A 21,191-nucleotide genomic window follows, 5' to 3' on the forward strand; every position below is an offset into this window, starting at 1 on the left:
TCGGTGGGCGGAACCCTAACCCAGCACTCCACATAAACAACCTCTATCGCAGCGCTGCGCTCTCACTGGCCGACACATCGTTATGCATGTTGCGGGGCGGAACCGAAGAAACCCCGACAATGCATTTTCTCAGCGGCCCTATTCAGGCTCTGCATGGCTGAATCCAAATCAGGTTCAGGGGCTTTGCCCGGGAAAGGAGGCTCGCACTTGAATCGCAAGGAAGGACAAGACCGTTAGCTCGCAGAGTGCTTTATTAAACAAGGAAAGTAAAAGGTTTTTTTTTTTTTTTAATAAGCAGCCAAATTCAGACATAATTAGTCTGTAAAAGCAAGGTTGTGTGTTGTTATAGTCACCTGTAATGATGTAGTAAAGCAGAGGTGTACTATCAGCAACACACCACCACCCTCACTAACTTTTCACAACAAAAATTGTCTTTTGTAGTTTTGGAGAAGAAATTTAAACTCACAATTTTAATATTTACTATACTAATGAGGCAATAATACAAACTCAGACTTTTTTCCCCTTCTTCCGTAACTGATTAAAGGAGCTCTTCTCAAAGGTGGCAGGGTCCGCCAAATATAAGCAAAGTAAGACAGTATGAAATTGTGTCGTCCTTTAAGGTTAGTTTGTTTATTCAGGTAGCAAAGCAAAGAGGGTTTGTTTATTTAAATCAAATCAAATCAACTTTATTTATATAGCCCAAAATCACAATCACGTTGCCTCAGTGGGCTTTACAAAACGTGAAACGACATCCTCTGTCTTTAGACCCTCGATTCGAGTGAGGAAAAACTTGCCATGTTGAGAGAAAACAAGGGAAAAAAGAGATGGAAGAAACCTAAACAAGAGCCACAGAGGAGGGATCCCTCTCCCAGAACAGACAGAACAACAAAATCACAATTTAAAAATTGCATTGACAGAATATCTGATCCAAATTATAATATATGTAAAGTTTGTGGATCCAGGAGACGACTGAGCAGGCCGAGGCATCGCCAAGTGGTGCCCGAGCCACACGACCTTTAGTTTGTTTAGGCGTAAAAAATCAATGAAGATCTTTCTCTGCTGATTAAAATGTCTGCAACAAAACTACACAGTGCACCTTTAAAACCGCTATGAAAATACACAAAAAAATAAAGGCCATCAGAAAGTACAGTTCTCTCTGAGGGATAGGAACTCACAGTGGACGCTCTTTGTGTCGTTGACTTTTCATTAGATTTTAACCTAATTTGTTTTCATTATTTTCCCACGTAACCGTCATTATTTATATGCATAAAAGTCTAATGTGTCGCATTATTTTTGGGGATATTTTAAGTTTGATTTTGACAATAAAACAATTCAGTGTGTTTAATGACAGTTGCCTTTATGAACCTGTGACATTTTTGTAAAATATACATATGTACAGTACTGAAAGTCATACTCATATTCAGGACAACTCAATTAAACACAGTATGTAATATCTGCCTCTAGAGGTCTCTCAATCGAAACAAAACAAGATATACAGTAAGTGGTGTGAGTTGTTCTCTTCATTGTTCAGATGAGATAAGTTTTAGTCACATTATCTTTAGAAACGTTCATCGAGTCCCTCACGCACTTTCCTGACCCTCTTGGTAGTTATAGCAACAGGCAATCAACGTTACCTTGAATAAAAAGACAGATTTCTCTGAGCATTGTTGGAAACATTTGGGATAATTAAGATAAGTAATCAACTCAACAAAATATAGAACAATTTCTAAAAAAACATATTATATCTCTAAAGGTTATATATATATGTGAGATTGTGAATTTTAAAGGTTTGCTATGTAGTTTTGGGGAAGAAATTTTGATCAGAAGAGAAAGATCTTCATGGACTGATTTGTTTATGCCTGAACGAACTAAAATAAAAAAGCTTGTCATTTTCATGACTGAATAAACTGAATAAACAAACTGACCTTAAAGGACAACACAGTTTCATACAGTTTGTTTATATGTGGCGGACCCTGCCACCTTTCTAGCTTCAGTGATCAGGGGACCTTATTTTCTCCTGAGAACAGCTTGTTTCATCAGTTATGGAAAAAATAATATGTCTTAGTTTGTATTACCTCATTAATATTGTAAATATTAAAATTCTGAGTTTGGATTTCCTCTCCAAAACTACATAGTTCCCCTTAATATAGCACCTAACAACTTTTTGCTTTATAACGATATAGTGGACTAATAGCATCCTGACTAGAGAATAAAGTCAAACTTCCAATGTGTGTTTTGTGAGTAATGTGCTACAAGCTGCTTAATGGCTCCAACTTGACTCGGAGCTGGTTTTTCCTCCTCTCTACGCGTAAGTAACATGATGGGTATGCAACTTTGCAAGTAGGCATGGCTGATTATGTACTGGTCTGATGACAAAAACACTATTTTTTTTTAAGTATAGTGCAATGGATTGAAATCTGTCTGAAAGGCAACACATCTTATATAATGCACATTATTTTTTATTTCTTAATCATACTGTACATCCAAAATAAACATTTTATAATCACAGTTAAAACAAAATATTGAATTATAATTTAACCCATATAATCATTCAGGTGGTAGATATTAAACATACAGTATGAGGGCATGCCAACTAATTCATAATCTTCCTCACAGTTTGTCCTCACATTTTTGTACAACCACACTTGATTCTGAATTAAAACACTTTAATTCAAAAAGCTACTGAAGAAACAGTTCATCTTTATCTGATCTTATTTCTTTTATACTCTACCCACAGCTCCCTACACACCCTAAAGAAACAAACTCATAATTGTGTCTCTTAAGAGTATGAAACTAGTCAGATCTTCACTCGCTGACATGTACTGCAAGGCTCTTGGTTGTTAGGCACCGATTCTATTGATCAACTGTTTGCCCACATGTTAATTCACACAACATAAAATGCTAGATCAGGATACATCAGCTAATCTGGTGACTGTTAATTTGATGACAATGACTATTATACACACTGCCAGTCAAACATGAATGAACACCTTATATTTTGGCTTTCTTTGGTTCAATCTCAAGAAATAAGGGTTATTGTAAAGACCTAAAAGTTATCCACCTGAGAAGCTATTCAGCCAAAGATTTATCAGACAAATCAGAAAATGTTTGGATAACTAAATCACTGTCTAAAACTGGCCATTTAAAATAGATTATGAAGCATGGACCTGCAACTGCATGGCTTATTCTTTCCTTCAGATATATTCAGTCTGACTTTGTTGAATAGTTAAGATGAATTTTGGTAACATTTCCAAAACAGCCAAGCAGTGTTTTTATAGTATCTTCTTGCCTCTTTGTTGCTCGTGCTCATGATCACTGCTTAGTGTCCTAAAGGAACACTTCACAGACTTTACACAAGGATCAACTCACTTAAGGAGTACTAAAAGGAGTACAACTCAGCCGGTGAAAACAGTTGTACAATATCTTCCGTTGCTCTGAGGGAAACTTTCCAAATCTGAGACAATTTTAAATTTACAAACAAGACAAACTGCGAGCAAAAATGCTTTTTCAAGGATTTCACTCAAGCTATACTTTTTTACCCCTGGAGCAGTCACACCGTTGACTAACGGTATTCATTTTTTAAGCATTGAGAGCAGCTGCATTTCCAGACAGACCAACCGTGTCTATCAAGGCCACACTCAACAATCAAGCAATTTTATTATGCATTTTGGCATTTTTAGGTAGACTTCATGTAATTTTTGTGTGTAGCTGTTTATGTATTGTTGTATTGTTTATTTATTACACCCCAAAAGGTGCTTTAAACCAGTGTAATAATTGTAGAGTAACTGAAACAACCTGTCAATAAGCAAGCTCTCAGATCCTAACGAGCTCTTTAAAGCTTGATTAGAGGAAGGTGTGCAGATTTGAAGAGCCTTATCTATACATGTTAAAGCACAGATTTCACAGAATGGTTTTGTGTTACACATGTCTTATTCTCCAGGTAAATGTAGATTATTTCCACTAAAACAAAGTCTCACATTTAAAATTCAGTATTACCTATGCCTTACTTGTAATTGTTATGTTTTATTTACAAAGCTGCGTGACATTTAACCAAAAAGGCTAAAATATAGGGTGTTCATGATCTTTAGAAGGCAGTGTGTAATGTATTCTTCATGAAGGTGAACTCAATCTCAAATCAAAAACAATCCCATCCATGTTCAGCCTTAAAAGTTCCCAAAAATGTCCTTACTTTGCAGTATAAAATCTGGTTACAGCCAGCTGCCAGTCAGGAGTTCATTCAGTACATTCAACAAGTTCTGTTGAAACTGATGCTTCTTCTGGCCACAGTTCTGATAGTTATAATAACTAATTAATACACAGTATTCAGGGAGAGAGGAACCAGAGGTTGAATCATCCTACTGTTGTTACCACAGGGCATCATGGGAGTCAAACAGCTACTGTGCATGGTTCTTGAAGTTGTCACCAGCCGGTGGGCTACAGTTTGCCTGGACTGTTGTCACAAAGAGAATCCACTGAGCGTGAAGGCTGCGTGAAAAGGCTAATGCAATGTTAGTTGGACCAGAGGAGTCGGAGCAAATCCACAGAGGCAAGCACACCATGGATTAGCCAAGAAGCAGAGGAGCACGTGAGATGTGAGCCAGGAAAGAAAAACTAGGATGCAGTCTTTTTTTTTTTTTTAAATCGCAGTGAGGGATCACGGTTAGCCACTGGGTCCCAGCTGCAGCCTCTCCTGCTTATGCTTTTCCAGCCACTGTAAGATCTGCTGTCTGAGCTCCTCATTTGGCCTGATCTGGTCCATGGTAAGAGGACTGCGGTTGAAAGGGTCTGTCTGGTCACTGCAAGGACACACCAAAAACAGGACAAGTCAAATGGATATCGATGTTGCCCACTGGATATTATCTCGAGAGATTTTGAAAGAAGTAACCAACCTGAGGAGATGCCTTGCTATAGTTGAGCGGTTGACTGTGACATTGGAGGAAGGCAGAAGAACGGGATCCAGCATCAGAGTGGACATGATGGGATCCAGGAACTCATCTGGGGCATCTGCATACGTCTCCTCTTCCTGCTGCTGTCTGTCTGCATTGGACTTAAACAGAAGCGCAAAGACAACAAAGATTTTGAGATGTTCCACCCGTTTTCACCACAGAATAGATGCATAGATTCATTAAACAAAGATGTTTTCTTGTGTTGTCTCTGGCAGTTTTCAAGTGAAATGATACCTTTATTTTGTCAGCGAGGAGTCCAAAAGCCACAATCATGTCCCCTGGCTTGTTTATCTTCTTCAGTACCCTAACTGTTTGGGAGAAGAGGGTAGGAGAGTACGATCGTTCATCCTTTGGGACTGTAGCACAGAAATTCTCCTCGTCACTGCCAAAGACAGAAATAAACATTTGTTTAAATAAAGTGGATACCACAAAGTGATTATACTGGACATGTGTCATTGTATCCTTCTCCAGAGTAATGACACCAAAAAAAATAAAGATTGGACAAATTATACAAGGAAAAAAACAGTTTCTTCACAAAGAGGAGTGTTCACAACATACCCCAGATTCAGGTAGATGGTGCAGATGTCAGAAACAAGCTGCTGGGGCTTGAAGTCAAACTCACTGAAGTCCTTGACTTTAAGGGCACCCATCTTAGGACCGACCAGGTGCTGCAGGAAGTAGTTCAGCATGTTGATGATCCTCTCAGCCAAGAAGGGGTGCACAAAGATCCCCTTGATCTCTGGAAATGAGGAATATGATCAAAGAAACAGATGAAGACAAACTCACTGGCTGGTTACTCAGCGGGAAACCTATGAAAAATCTGACGTGTTACTATTATTAAGGACGCAATAAACTTTACTAATAATGCTGCATTTATATGTGAACAACAAATCCCTGTCGAAGTTGACAAGAGGAGAGCTAGTTAGCTGTTAGCAGCCAGTGGGAAGCAGAGTCCTGCTTCAGGAAGCTAACAGCTAAGGAGCTAATAGAGTAACAGATAAACATACAGCAGGACTGAGAGTGTCTCTTCAGAGGAACATGAAGCGTAAAAAATGAACAGCACTTCACTTTAATAAAGTAATTCAGTTGAGAACAGTCTGGAGGTAAAAGTACTATGAATGCTTTTTTCTTTAACTAACAGCTACAGATGATAATACCAAAGGAAAGAAGCAGCACCTGTTGAGATGGTTTACGTTCATTTCTGGGATGGTTAAAACCGCTTTATGGGACACTTCTGGGACATTGGTGAAAAACAGTTAGTCTGGAGCCTTGACTGGACTAATCATTATGAAGAGTCACCTGATGTGAGGAAGGCCAGTGTGCCGATGGTCTCATTAGACATGATGTTGTGGAAGCGTCCCAGCTGTCCTAACATCTGCAGGCTGGACTCCTTCTCTCTTCGGGCATCGGGGGCCAGGCCTTCCCACTCTCCTCGATCCCGCTCCAGTTGCAGAACCTTGATTTTACTCAGGTACTAAAAGACAAGAACATAAGACTATCAGTCTGACTCGTTTGTTAAGCTGTCTGATATATTTAATCAACATTTTTCATAAGCAAGTTAATAACTCCACTGTTGACAAAATCTGAGTCAGAGTACTTCCTTCCTTGAGGCCAGTATGTTGTGATTTGTGCTTACAGTTACAGTTACAACCGTTAAAGGTGAACTGAACTTCAGACAAACATGTTGGTAGTTTACTCTATAAACTACATAATAATAATGTGATGGAAAAGCTTATTTGCCAAAACTGGTGTTTTTTGTTTTGCATATATGGATGATGAACCCGCACTTACCTGAATAGCCTCATCCAGTAGGAAGATGGCATCGTTCATCAGTAAGTTGAGGAACCTGAGGAACAGAGGGGGGTTCATGGCCTCCAGGTTCTCAGATGCATAGTGCGCCAGATGCTGAAACAAGACATGTCAAACCAAATCAAGAATGCATTGAGATCAATCTGTTCAATAAACTAGTTTCCCAATCTGTAATCACCTGGTTGTAAAGCATTCATTCACTACCTTTACACTTCTTGCTATTGAGGGTCAAAGTCTTCCCCAGCCTGAGTTCTAGATTAAAGTTTAATGAAACATCCTAGACAGTTTGCTGGTACATCGCAAGGCTATCAGAGCCGCCACAGTGTATTGTTATTGAGTTGTGGTGAGAGAGTGAGGAAAAATGAAGGCCTTCTGGAGGAGTTTATTTGCTGCTCTTGTCACCAAAAATCAATGCCTGCTATTGATGTAGTTTCCCGATCATGAACTCCATAATGCACCTCATAGAACAATTAAGGTTTTTATGTACATCCACCACAAAACACCATATTTATATTTTCCTTGTACTGCCATCCTGCCAATGTCCATTGAATACCAACATTGTTATATAGTAGTCAAGAGCATGTGGTATGGACACATTTATGGACTTATTATTAAACCCTTAGTGATGAGTGAATCTTTATTTGACAATATTCTTAAAGAAAAAGATTTAAGGAGTTTGTTTCTAGGTATTAGGAAAGGATTCAGATACAACCAAACCCACTCACATTAATCCAATGAAAAACACACCAAACCCACACAGTAAAATAATTAAACCTGTGATGAGACAAAAACCCATTATACCACAATCTTAAATTTTGAAACGATGATTTACTTGGATGAAGAATCTCAAAGAAGCTTGTTTCTTGTTACCTTGATACTCTCTCTATAGTTCTCTTTGCCCCACATGTACTTGAGGATGGGATACATGGGTCTTCTGTAGTTAAACTTCTGTTCAAACTGATGCGGATCACCTAAAAAGAAAAAGAAAAAAGTAAATATTGCTACCTTCCGTTTCCAAGTTCTCTCCTTATCTTGGTCTGCAGAACACACACAGGTGTGCACACAGTCCAACCTCTCACAAGTTTCACCTGACTAGAAAAAGTCCCCAAATGATTTATTTCTTATTGTGAGTGTTACATTATGCTTTTAAGCAAATATGGTCGTTAATTAGGTTCTTTTCAATAGTGCATACTTGTGACAGCACCTGTTCAGCAACCAATAGATGTAAATATGTGTTTATTCAATACAGTTGAGCAGTTCAGTGCGGTTTCCATTTGGCAAGTCAAAACTTGTGAGGAAAATGGCTGCTTCACCTGTGAATTCAATGTCTACGAACACAGTGATGAGGGCCTCTGCTAGCTGAGGTGCGTGTCTGTAGGAGCAGAAGACTCTCTCTCTCTGGAACACGATTGGCTGAACAGCACCAGGTGCCACCGGCTCCATGTGGGGCATCACCGCCTCTAAGACCTCTGCGAGCTTTGCTCTTAAATGAGGGTTCTTCATCCTGATGTGCATACAGAACAGGAGGGATTGAAGCAGTATGTGAAATATTCCAATATGGCCAGCATCATTCATGCTCTACTGTTCTTCCTTAGATCTGACCACAACTGCTGACTTGACAGATTGACTCATTTACCTCTCTACGTTTCCCATGAAGACAGTGATGAAGTTAAGAATCTGCTCCAGACTTTCTGCAGAAGTCTCCAAAACATCGTCAGCAAATCGACGCAGGAAGATGAAAAAATCTCCTAAGTTTTCTGCAAAAAACTCTGACAAACAAAGGACACACTTACAAGAAGTAATGACTATCATATGAAGGAATTTTGAGCATGAAGGAATAATTGTACTATAGGGGCTAAGCAGTACTTGTTTACATGCACAGTTGCACTTGTTTCAAGAGTCACAGGCAAAACAAGATGTTAGCTTTCGTTATTGGGATATTGTCTTCATTCCTTGGACTTGTGTCACTAAAATTTTCCACTGGGTTTGTGTAACATGGGTAAATGTACACATTTACATTGCACACAAAAGCCAGATGTTAGCGGTTGGGTTTTTTGGGTAGTGTGAAGGGGGTATAAGAAACCACTAGCTGCTAATTGAATGCTGACAGGGTAATTGAGACCCCAAAGTTGAAGCCAGCTAGTCATTTCCTGCATACAGGTAGTTAAACTTAAGAAAATATTGACACTTTATGACCCATTTTTGTGAAAACCAGCCGCGCACACCTTGCATAAGAAATATAAATACATTTAAATGTATGCTTGTAGAGCACATCTCCGTGTCACATACACACCACGTCTATAACAGTGGCATACATTAAGTGTTCAGAGTTTTATACACTTAAAACCTAATTAAAAAGCAAATAATAACATTTACAATAACAATAACAATTGACAATAACATAGTCTGAAATATTATTGATTACATGCTGGCAGGGTGTTGTAACATCAAGGGAGGCAGGAAGCATTTATTAACACAACACTCTGTTCTACATGCACCAATTTAGAGGGTAAAAAGACAATCAAAGTCAGTTGGGCTTTTCTCTCCAATGTATTTGTAGTGTAGTGGAAGATTTGACCTACCTGGTACATAGCACAGCATAGTATTCTGTAGGGAGGGCAGGGGAAAACTGAGTGCTACATGTTCAGGCCCCTGGTTCCCCATACCAAGCTGGACCAGCAGGGCACCGGTGGAAGCTTGGAGGTTAAGGCAGCATTGCAGCATGGCAGGCTGCGTGGTGGCAGCTTTGGTTGACAGATAAACAATCATCAGACGCTCAAACTGCTCCAGGAGCTGCTCTGACATCGGGTTGCCTGTTCGCTGGGCCTCCTGCCACGTCACCTGGAGCCGGTGGAGAGACTGGTTCATCTTCACCATCTGCTCGTGGAGTCTGCACATGCACATTATGCATGCGAAAACAAGGCAAGACAACACGGGTTAATGCAGACATATGGTGCTAACATGAGATACACAATGCACTAAATTTCTGTGAGATCTGAGAAACAGATACTCTCTTTCATTTCTTTGTGGAGGTTATATTGGTGCTTGTTTGAAGGTTTCTACCTGTGGAAGCCAAGATGCAGGGTGAGTTGTGTGAGGATGAGGTTTTCAGTTAGCAGGCTGTAGGACTGAGCGGACTCCACCGGCTGCTGAGGGGGCACAGGGATCAAACAGGTTTCCTTGTCAAGTCCTGGAATTAGAAGTGAGGGATCTCTTAGTAAAAATCCTACTGATAATAAAAAAAGGCTGAAAAAAAAATATAGTATAAACCCACCAGCAAAAGCATAAAAACACCAGAGCTTCTGCATTAATACATAAAAAATATTAAATAATGTATTTAAAATGGTGAAATGGAAGGGTTATTGACTTTTATTTTCACAAATATTAACCTGTTGCGTGCACATTGCGATTACGCCTCTCTTCTTCACTCAGCTCTTTCAGGGCACAGTAAGTAGGGTTGAAGGTCAGCAGTTTGGGCGAGCGCGGCTTGCAGAATGGCTGGCACAGCTTCAGCAGAGCCGCACCCAAGTTTAAGAAGAACGCGTCTGAGGCATACATCTGGAAGAAGATCTCTGGCATCTGATTCGCCCATATCTTGGCCCGGCCGGCGTTTGCATGCAGACAGCTGCCCAACCAAGAGAGCAACAAGTGGCGAGTCTCACCGGATCGCTGGAGCAAGTTTTTCAGGACCTGGTGCAGCTTGTCATGAAACTGGCCCATAAACTGCAACACAGGTGGAGTAAAGGTCATTAGCTCTGAGACATGTGCAGTTTGACAGTTGGTCATTTTTAAAAATGCAACAAAACAGCAAGACCAAACTAAAGAGACTCTGTTCACCTGGTGGATGTTGGCCTCCTGGACCTTTGTCTCCTGGGCACTGGAGCGGGAGGGGTTCAGGAAGTAGCCATGTCCCTCTACTACACCTGGGGTTTTTAATAAGCAGGAGATACTGAACACTGCTCCCAGTAGGCTCTTCTGGTACTGTAAACCATTAGCTGGATCTTTGGGCTGAATGTGCTCCACTAATACCTGGAAATACCAAAAAAAGAAGAACATTATTAAATGCTAAGAACCATGAAAGTTTTAGGTAACACTGTGAATTGTTATGCTTACTATGTATCTGATTGTGACTATGTTATTAATGTATATCACTTGATTAGTAGTGAGCAGTGAAATTAACAGTTGCTGTATGAAGGTAAATTTAGGATTACGTTTGCAAACATCCCTGTGTGTCTCCTGACCTTGGCAATATCTTTATGGTGGCTGAAATAGAGCAGAACATCTAGGTAGGAGTAGAGGAGAGGCTGGCACAGGTCCAAGTCTTTGATGCGCCCCTGGAAGATGTCAAACACTGGTACTATCACCTCCTCGAAGGTACGCACCTCCTGGTCAGACAGTATGCCAGCAATGACCTCCTCCACAAACTCAACCACCTCCTCTGGCTCTGAAATACAGTGACTTTGTAAGAAACCGAGAAGAGAAAAACTCAAGGCAGCAAGACAAAAAAGTGAGAGGTGGGGAAAAAAACAAATACACAAGAAAGAGAAACAGTGAGGTCAAAACAGACTCGATCCTGAACCTACGTGCTCCTCTGAAGGCTTCCAGCAGTAGGTCCACAAGCTGTTCGTAGACATTCTGGCTGATGTAGATCTCTGGGGTGAGCAGGACCGTCCGTGTGTTAGACACAGTCAGGTTCTTACAGCGAACAGCAAACGACAGTAACTTCTCTGGTACCTTTGTCACCTGGTAAACAGATAGTCAAGTCACTGAAATATGGAAGAGCAAGGGATATCTTTATGTTACAATTACTAATAATAGTCTCTTAAAGGTCACATTTGTAAGTGACGTTGTTTTTGTCACATTCTGGACTTCAAATACTGACGCTTTGGGATTGTAGGTCGGGTCGGTCACCAGCCCAAAGCATCAGTTTTTGACGTTTTTGAAGTTGGAAGTAAGACTCAAAAATCAACTTCACTTACAAATACGAACAGCTGGCAACCTCTGACAGGAGGAGGAGGAGGAGAACACAAGAACAAGCGCAGCACACTGTTGATGTCAAACTGTTGCTCCTGTGTAGAGCTACTCAGTGTAGACTAGAGAGATACACACTACACGAAAATGCAATGACAAATTGAAATAAATCTTCCACAAGGGTTTAGGGAGGAGAGAGAAAGTCTATGAGTTTTAATACAAAAGATCTTATTAGAGCGTTTAAATATTAAATTATCCATCTACCACTATTTCCTACTTCCTAGCCTTTCTTACCCTTAGGTGTACATGTAGTACAGGTTATGAACGTATTATTTTATCTGTCTGGCCATAAGAAGCAGGGACTTATCAGTTATAGTAAAATCCCTAGAAAACAGTTGCATTAAAGTGCTACAATTACATTCCTGCAGGGAAAACTCGCACCTCTTCTTTGGCCCTCTGGTAGCAAGCAAAAAGGTAAGGGATGGCACTCTTCTCTCCAGCATCACGATCAGCAGACAGGTTAACAGCGCTGCATGACGTCATGTAAATGAGGTGGTTTCCTGGCTCTAGCAGCAGCAGACGGTTGAACAGAGCCTGGAGGACAGAGTAAATCAACATAAACATAAATCAGTCTGTGCAAAGTATTTTAGACATTTGCTTACAAACATTTCTTCAGCACCGAAAATAATAAAATCTTCCAAGTGTCATGCAGCTTCTTTATTTTCTGCATCTTTCTTATACATAATGCTACATCAATTCTACATGTCTCACTTTCTTTGCATCTGATGAGCAGTGCTCTTTGAATTGCTTAATGTTGCCATTTCTTCACCAACAGCACCAAACATTGTGTGGTTTAATGAGAGGAGAGAAACAACACACAGGAAGAGTAGAGTGGTGACATCACAACATGTTGTTGACATCCGACCTGTTCTATGTTGTCCATGTCCAGCCAGTCCTGTCCATCCAGATCTGCAGCCATCTCCTCCAAGTAAACACAGCGAGGAGGGATCCCATTACCTCCTCTCAGACTGGGGTCACCTGAGGGTGGGAAGAAAAAATAGGGTGTGCTCAAATCATCTTACACATGATATCCCACGAAGCTGAAACCACTCCAATAATGAATACCTGATGAATTGTATTTGGGAAATAAATCAACAGCATTAACATCGTTAGAACAAAGAAGACCCGGGAGGATTTAATGCACAGCATGTATTTACTCTGGTTTATTTCAGACGGAGGTAGCAGAGGAATTCATTAAAGATGCTCTGTGTGAAAACAGGGGGGCTTTTAGCTTGCATTTCCTGAACACCATGACTCACCATGAAGCGGTCTCAGTGGCGGAGAGACCCAGCCATCTCACAGTGAGACTTCACAGCCAGACTTCCCAGTGTGTACGGTCTTTGTATTGTCTTAAAGGCTGGTGAGTCATTTGTTGCAGTACTTACTGGAAACTTAAAATTTCCAATCACCAGCCAACAATACCACACAGATGAACAGAACAGACTACGCTACTATGTAAGTGCAACCCAGTTACATGATCAGACACCTGTCTGTCTGTCTGTCTGTCTGTCTGTGTAATTTTGAAGAAAAGGAAAAATGGATTGCTGGTAATGTAAGAAGTGTCAACACGTATTATCTGACCTGACTGTGCAACACAATCTCATGCCTAGAGTCACTACAGGACTGCTGCTGGTTAACTTTATCAAAATCGCAATATGGCCAAGTGCAACATCCAAATTACAGTAGCTGCTTTTCTGATGAAGGTAAAATGTGTTACAACTTATCACTGTATGTATTTTTGTGCTACATATCCGCGTATTTATAATTCATTAGTGAAAATGCAGAAATTACCATTCTCACTAAAATCAGGACTCTTCCAAATCGCAATATTCATCGAAATAATAGCAATATGATTTTCTGTACATCGTTCAGCCCTACTATACCTATACACCTATCTATAACTACAATGAGTTAACTAGATAGTACTAGTGTTTACCATTGTTGACCATCTACCACGTTGACTTTTTAGTGTTAAATAAAGGACACAGTGACTTCTTTTACTGATGTCCAAACACAAAAGTGTTTTACCAATGCTCATGGAAGTACAGCTGTGGACCTGTTTACAATATACTTTTAATATTTTGGCCATGCAGGTAAAATGTCTTATAAGTGCGGTATGCGATATATGTAATTCACTGTAACTCTCTGCTTTATCAGTAAAGTTTATTGGAGCTTCAATACAGACTGGAGTAGGATTAGAGCGATATACCGGTTTCAAGGTATACTGTGGTATTAAAAATGTACAGTTATCATACAATGTACATTTGCTTATCTACGGTACTGAACTCTACCGTATTACTGTTATAAAATATATACTTATTTTAGGTTTTATGTATAAACACAATATTTTATGAAATTATAAACAAGCATTTGTTCATCCCCCCCAAAAAAACATTCTGTTTTCAATCATTTAAGGCTCATGTAACTGATGATAATAATAATAACAACAACAACTGTGTAATACAGACACTTTGACACTGTGAAACTGTGATATTTTCTGAGATGGTTATCGTCCTATCACAATCACATACCATTGCAACTCTAGACTGTATCTCCGCTAACAGTAACAACGAGTGTTTAAGCTGTGACAGCTGTCTCATATTAACAGGTCCTACAATGATCCAAAAACCTGAACCGTACTCACATATGCTGTATGCTAATTTGATGACACAGTCAACCTCACCCTCTCACAGACATGGACTCATTCACACCCTACCAAGAATCCTTTACCCACTTCACCCAGTGGTGCACAGATCACCTCTTCCTCCACGTCTCCAACATGAAGGAGCTCATCTTTGACACCTGCAATAAACTCTCCATAACTCTATAACACCAGTGGAGATGGTGGAGAGATTTAAGCAGCTCAGCATTATCCTGGACAATAAATTGAGCTTTGATCACCACAGACATCCATAAACGATGTCAACAAAGACCCTCTGCCAATCCATAAACTCAGGGCTCTATCATTCAAACCCCACCTCCAGTTTCTTCTACACAGAAGTATTACTGAACCAATCCTCCTGTACTGCACCACAATGATCACCCTGACCAATAGAAACAAGCTCCTGAAAATCACAAGCATACTGCCAACCTGTCAGCCCTCATTAATACTGACCATAACACATGACCCCTGCCAACCCCTCAACCCATGCTTCACCTTTCTTCCCTCAGTCTGTAGATTCAGACAACCAACCTGCAAAAAAAACAGACTTTGGGAGGAGTTTTGTGCCCTCGGCTGTAGGGCTTTAAATAGCCTGGGCACACTGTGTAGACTTGTGTTGTTTGTAATGCTTCTGTATGTCTTGTCTGTGTACACAGATGGTGAAAGCAAGTTTCCTCTATGGAGAACAATAAAGAACAATTCAGAAACTGAAAGGGATCTACGTTACAGATTGAAGTCTGGTTATACTTTTCCTTCTACTTACTGTTGTCCAGAGTGATGAGAAATATTCGCTGGATCATGTGATTGACATTGAGCTGTTCACACAGCTCCTGCCGGGATCGGAAGGAGCGGCTGATCTCTGCCACAGAGTCGTCATTTTCATCAACGCTGTCTGACACAGAGTTTTCTGACTCCGACTGGCTCTCTCCTGAGTCCTCCACTGTGATACAAGATACAGTATGACCTATACATACAAGAAAAAAGCTGATGGTGTTCTAACACTGAAATCATGTTACATAATGTATTTATGTATACAAATTTTGTTATGAACCGCACTTTGACTTGACATCCCTGGACCAATCCACATAGGCACTGACTATATATCTTATTAGAGGAGCAGCTCAGACAACTCTACTCACATGGTGGTTCAGCAGACAGTTGTTGTGGTTTCTGGCCTGATGCGAACTGCTTGGCATCAGCCAGTGAGCTGAAGAGGGCAGCGAAGGGGTTGCAGGAGATGTTCTGGTTGTTGTTGCCCTGGTCAGTCATCTCACTGGGGCTCAACACTTACTCCATCCAAGATCCCAGTCTTCAGGAGCAATGCAGACAAAACAGCAAAGTGGCAATGTAACAAGACTTCCGTGGTAAATACCTCCATTTCCTTTCATTTGTTTCACTTTCTTTCCTCATCTACTGTACCTCTCTTCCCTTATCTCACTTCCTTTATCAGAACTAATTGGTTCTTGTCCTCACTCTGTGCACTCCTTATTTAAAGACTGCACATCCTTTCATTCACTCTTTTCACCTTCACATGGTGCAGCACTATTAGTAAGAGAAGTTTCTGACTCTTAGCTCTTTTTCTACATCCATTTTTGGTGAACGGATAACTTTATTTACTCTTATTTAAGTGACATGAGACTTATTTGACTCGTTACTTTAAGCTCTAATCATTTATTTTGTTTTCTTACAGATGCAACAGCCCATGTGTGTGTTTTTTTCTGTGCTCCAAGTTATTTGGAGGAAATAAACCAAGTTTCCTGCATTTCCTGCATTCCGATCAATACCCATGATGATGGTCAACTTAGTCTGAACCTCATAATTAACAAATTACAATGTCTCAGTAAGAGATTAGAGAGTATGTACAGTATATTTCCACTACTGTTGTCAATACTGAATATCTCAAATGGTTTCAATACTCATCTTTCACAGTATCTACACTCCAGTACAACTACAACTACTGTTAATGCGTTTTTTTACTCTCTTCTCTTTGACACAAGCATTGTCCCAAATCCTCCATAAGTAAATTAATTAAGATGCTTTTTTGCATAACAGACAGTACTCCAGCCTTGTTATATTTATCTTTCATAAAAATCTGAAATTTTATGCCCTAAATGTTGTGGCAACTTTCCCCCGTGGTGTTGGATATGGTATCGAACACTGATATTTTTCAAAGTATTGTACTAAAATGACAAATTCCAGTATCTAACAACACTTATTTCAATATCATGACATTTTTTTATCATTGTCCAACTATTATATCACCACTTACTATCACCACACCCCAACAGTAAAATGCAGAGCCGCACAATTATTTAAAGGTGCACTATGTAATTTTGGGGAAGAAATTTGAATGAGAAGAGAAAGACCTTCACTGACTGTTTTTTTTTAGTCTCAACAAACTAAATAAACAAACTTGCTTTGTTTTCATGACTGAATGAACTGAATAAACAAATTACCTTAAAGAACAACACAATTTCATACTGTTTTACTTTGTTTATATTTGGCGGACACCTTTCTAGCTTCAAACTGTGTTCTGGGGACCTTATTTAAAGAACTTCTTTAATCAGTTATGGATAAATTTATATTTCTGAGTTTGTATTGTTACCTCATTAATATTTTAAATATTACAAGTGTTTGGATTTCTTCTTCTAAACTAAATAATTTCTTATGATCACTTCATTCAAACTAACTTGATATTGTATCTCCAGGCCACCATATCACTTTGTCTGACTTTCTTTGCCAAATAAGGCTCCTAACTTACATCAAAAGGTGCTGTAATGCATGCACCTATCCTTATTTTTCTGTAGGGAGTCATCTAAAGCAAACAGTGTATCGAAAAGGTGCTTGAGGTTCAGTAGGGTGTCTTTTAAGTCATCTGTCACCCTTCACATTGCATTGCTGTGTCTTAAAAAACCTGAACAGCCGCCTCCTGCCCTCTCCTCTACCTCCACACATGTCGTAATCTATGCAATTCTGCACTAATTACCTGTCTCTGTATCTCCATATTTTCTGCATGTTATGAGGACATGATCTGCTCTTTCTGCCCACTGACACTGGTCAAAACAAACTGCTAGATGCTTTCCAATCCTCTATTTCTAATCATACCAATTGAAATTGAATCTAAATGATGTAAATCTACATGTAAATTACTTTCTCGCCTGTTCCGGCAGTTTTCAGTCTATTTCCATCTGACGAGGTTAGAAACTTTTTTTGCATGACGTGAAGAAAATGGGAATGATTATATTATATATTACGAACAAGTTGTCCTGCTCACAGTTTGACAGTGAACATATGGGCTGACTGTCATTATCGGCTCGTTCAGTGCTCACCTGCTCGGCGGTTACACGTTACTGTGTTATCACGGTTATCCATCAGTTTAGTTCAGCACCCACCAGTCATAACTTGTGTCACTTTATGGAGCTAGCTTCCCCAGTAACCACTATTATTCAATTTTGAAAGTGTCATGCCACCCGTTAAGCAATTTAGTAGCGGTACAGCTACGTGACGCTAGTTAGCTGACTAGCTAGCTAGCAGGGTTAGCTAGTAGCAGTGACCGTCCTGCATCAGGGCTAGTTAGCTAGCTAGTTAGCTAGCTTGTTGAGCAGCAAGCTAAGCTGTCATGGGGTCACCTGGACTGTATTTCAGCATTGCGTTTATAAACTGTTACATGGGTTTAATGTACAATCAACCTAAATACCGTATACAAACGATAAAGAAGGCTGTCGTACCTGTTTGACGGTAGGAAATGTGGGTTATTGACAAAGAAAAATGCTTCTCCGAAACCAGTGGCAGTTCCTCAGTAAATAGAAATTGTAAACGTCATCAAAATGAGACGGAGGGTCTCTCTTTGCTGAGTAACTTTATGCAAAACGTGAAAACACCATATAACAGTATTTTTGATAGTGAACTTGTGCAACTAAAGATTATTATTGTCTACGTTTAAACTAGATTTACAATAAATAAATAAATACTTGTATACTGAAAAATGTATAAGCCATGAGTAAAAAAGAATAAGTAAATAATAATATTTGATCATATTTTTACATTTTATGGAGTAAATCAGGGGAAGAAGGTACATTTTATAGAATATCTGAATTATATTTTGAGAGATTCAAACTTAATTTAGTTTGTTAAATAAAATGCATCGTGCACAGTGGGTCGAGTAGTTTATCACAGATGAATCATCTTCTGGGCCTGTTAAAAAATAAAAACTACTAAATTTAGTGAAAATTATTTCAACAAAATAATAGCTGATGATAACACTTTGACTTGCAAGCATGTGTGTACGATATGTGTTATATGTAGGAAACATATTTTCTTTGTTTATTTGTTTATTTCCTACTGTCTTATTTCTTTCTTTTGTATTTTAAATGTGGGAACCAGCTGTGTGAAGTCAGTTGTCATTTCAGCTACATCTGTCTGGTCTGTGATTTTTCTCTGATGTTTGCTGACCGTCAGCAGAGGGCAGCAGCAGACTGCATCTATGACTGCTCTCTCCTGAGAAACTGAATCTGCATGAGTTTTGAAGTGTGGCCCTCTCCTCTGTGTCTTAATGAAGTTCTAGTTTGGAATAGAAAGTTTGCATTTGGACAGAGACTTCAATAAATTTAATGAATGTTTAGAGATATGGGTTATGTGAAAAGAAACGAGTATATGTCAACATATATCAATATCAATATTTAGTACATTAATAAAACATATAACTCCAGAGGTGGACACTGACTGAGACCTGACCTCACACCTCTCTCGCTTCACACACATACCTTACAAATATACTTATATGATTGCTTTGTTATTAAAGTAGTGGCCAATTAGTATTCTGTCAATCAATTTCACCGATCAGCCACACGTTTACACCACCTAGTTAATATTGTGCAGGTTCCCCATGTGCATCCAACAAAGGAGCTATGATCTTTCAAGGCATGGTCATGCCTGTGCATGATAGATAACAGTTCAACCGTTATAAGGGACATTTACCTTTAAGTACATCTTCCTTATTATAATTACAAACAAACTCTCTTTGTTTTCATGACTGAATAAACAAACTTACCTTAAAGGACAACACAATTTCGTACTGTTTTACTTTGTTTATATTTGGCGGACCCTGCCCCTCTCTAGCTTCAAACGGTGTTCTGGGGACCTTATTTTCCTCCGAGAAAAGCTCGTTTATTCAATTAAGAAAAAATAATTTTCTGAATTTATATTATTATTACCTTACCAATATTGTAAGTATTACTTCTGAGTTTCTGAATTTATTTTCCAAAACTACACAGTGCCCCTTTAATCTGGCTTTTATACACTGATTAACACAAAATACCCTTTAATGCTGAAGTGAAGGATCTCTTAAAAAAATGATTAAAGCCAATTACAAATATAACATTAAAAAAAAAACATGTTTGCATAAATATTCACCTCCTTTAATACCCAAATAATCACTGGTGCAGCCATATAATATACTGTAGTTAAATGGAGATCACCTGTGTCCAGTCAAGGCCTTTAAGTTGGTAAGTGTATAAGTACACATTAGATTAATTATTTTTACATTTTCACTGCATACAAATGAGAAAGAAAGCTATGCCAGCAAAAGAAATACAAACATTTAGTTAAGTAAGAGTTTAGATTTGCTTATTTATATGTGCAGTTAAAAAAAAAGGGCTAATGTAACCATTACAATAAGAGAACATTGTGAATATCTGATCCAGTTATACTCTCCAAACACTGAAGTGTGCATCTTTTCTTTCTGGAAAATGTCCCAGGGATTAATTAACAAGGAGGTTTAAGGTTAACCTGAGAGACAACAGCATTACTATGATCTATAAATCAATCAATCTCAATCTTTACTCTTGAGCACACCCTTAGAAATGTGGAAACTAGGCTTTAAGATCCACAAAGGGACAAATGAATGACAATACATTTAAGATTCAATGCAAATAAAATAGTCCTCCACATGTAATCCAGATTCATAGCTGTAGCTGGTGTCAGGAGATAATGATGATATGCTGATGTGCAGACAGTTCAGGACTCCATTCAGTATTCATTGAGTTTTTCAAAGCAAGTGTCTTTATGCTGCACCACCTTTCATACATTTCTAATAAACAGAGAAGAGCACAGTGTAGGGTGTTTCACCACTGTGGTTTTATTTAATGGAAATAATCCGTTTGGTTTAGCATTAATTGAGGATTTTGTCCACATAAGTGCCACTACTTTGACAGGAAGTGCCTTAATTTAACGTTTTCTTCACAAAAAATGCCTTTAATTTTGTTTACCTCTTGACATTAGTCTGAACTTACATTGAAAGTGTTATTAATGAAATGTGAAAGTATTAAACATGCAACAGACAGTTTAACTGTATGAAGCTTTGAGCTTTGAGCAGCGACGGCAAACATCCCAAGCGGTTGCCATAGCAATGGTAAGGGACAGGGACATTGCATTAAAACCTGGACACGGGTTTTAAGTCAAAATGGCGACAAAAATTTGATTTAAAAAAATAATAATACCAGAATCAGACGTATTGTGGCCCATACAGCGTGCGCACGAGAGACTTCCACCGTCCGAGCCGGCTAACTTCCGGTTTAGCTCCTGGCTAATAAGCAGACTGTTGGACTACAACTGAAGGAACTGGCAAGATAGAATCGCGCATGCGCAGTGCGCCGTGACCGTCCACATTCGGTTTTGCTTTGATCTTTGTCAAAGCTTTGTTCTTTGTCAAAAGATCAAAGCTTTCTTTGATATAAAGTGTTCTT

General features: G+C 39.2%; 1 protein-coding gene across 4 annotated transcripts; it reads right to left on the reverse strand.

Moving 5' to 3' along the window:
* Positions 1-734: 734 nt before the first annotated feature.
* ube4a (ubiquitination factor E4A) lies at positions 735-21,032 on the reverse strand. Of its 4 annotated transcripts, none has more exons than XM_084351951.1 (20): positions 20,946-21,032; positions 15,588-15,757; positions 15,212-15,412; positions 12,652-12,764; positions 12,168-12,320; positions 11,339-11,498; positions 10,997-11,199; positions 10,593-10,784; positions 10,145-10,478; positions 9,819-9,945; positions 9,338-9,645; positions 8,392-8,524; positions 8,069-8,259; positions 7,626-7,726; positions 6,738-6,851; positions 6,246-6,420; positions 5,505-5,685; positions 5,181-5,328; positions 4,890-5,047; positions 735-4,796 (listed from the first exon to the last, which is right to left on the reverse strand). In XM_084351951.1, the coding sequence occupies exons 2-20, from the start codon at positions 15,715-15,717 to the stop codon at positions 4,661-4,663; spliced, it is 3,258 nt and encodes a 1,085-aa protein (XP_084208077.1). In that variant the 5' UTR covers positions 15,718-15,757; positions 20,946-21,032; the 3' UTR covers positions 735-4,660. The 4 variants fall into 4 exon arrangements, with proteins under 4 accessions (XP_084208077.1, XP_084208076.1, XP_084208078.1 ...); XM_084351950.1 differs by lacking the exon at positions 20,946-21,032 and adding an exon at positions 18,177-18,276; XM_084351952.1 differs by lacking the exon at positions 20,946-21,032 and adding an exon at positions 17,778-17,834.
* Positions 21,033-21,191: the final 159 nt, after the last annotated feature.

The sequence above is a fragment of the Pagrus pagrus genome (assembly GCF_965226575.1).
Source record: "Pagrus pagrus genome assembly, chromosome: 4".
Taxonomy (NCBI): domain Eukaryota; kingdom Metazoa; phylum Chordata; class Actinopteri; order Spariformes; family Sparidae; genus Pagrus; species Pagrus pagrus.

Coding starts and splice junctions, on each gene's coding strand:
- ube4a (XM_084351951.1), bottom strand. CDS start 15,717: ATGACTGACCAGGGCAACAACAACCAGAACATCTCCTGCAACCCCTTC. Junction 12,321..12,651: donor ACATGGACAACATAGAACAG/GTCGGATGTCAA, acceptor TCTGTCCTCCAG/GCTCTGTTCAACCGTCTGCT. Junction 10,785..10,996: donor ACCATAAAGATATTGCCAAG/GTCAGGAGACAC, acceptor TGGTATTTCCAG/GTATTAGTGGAGCACATTCA.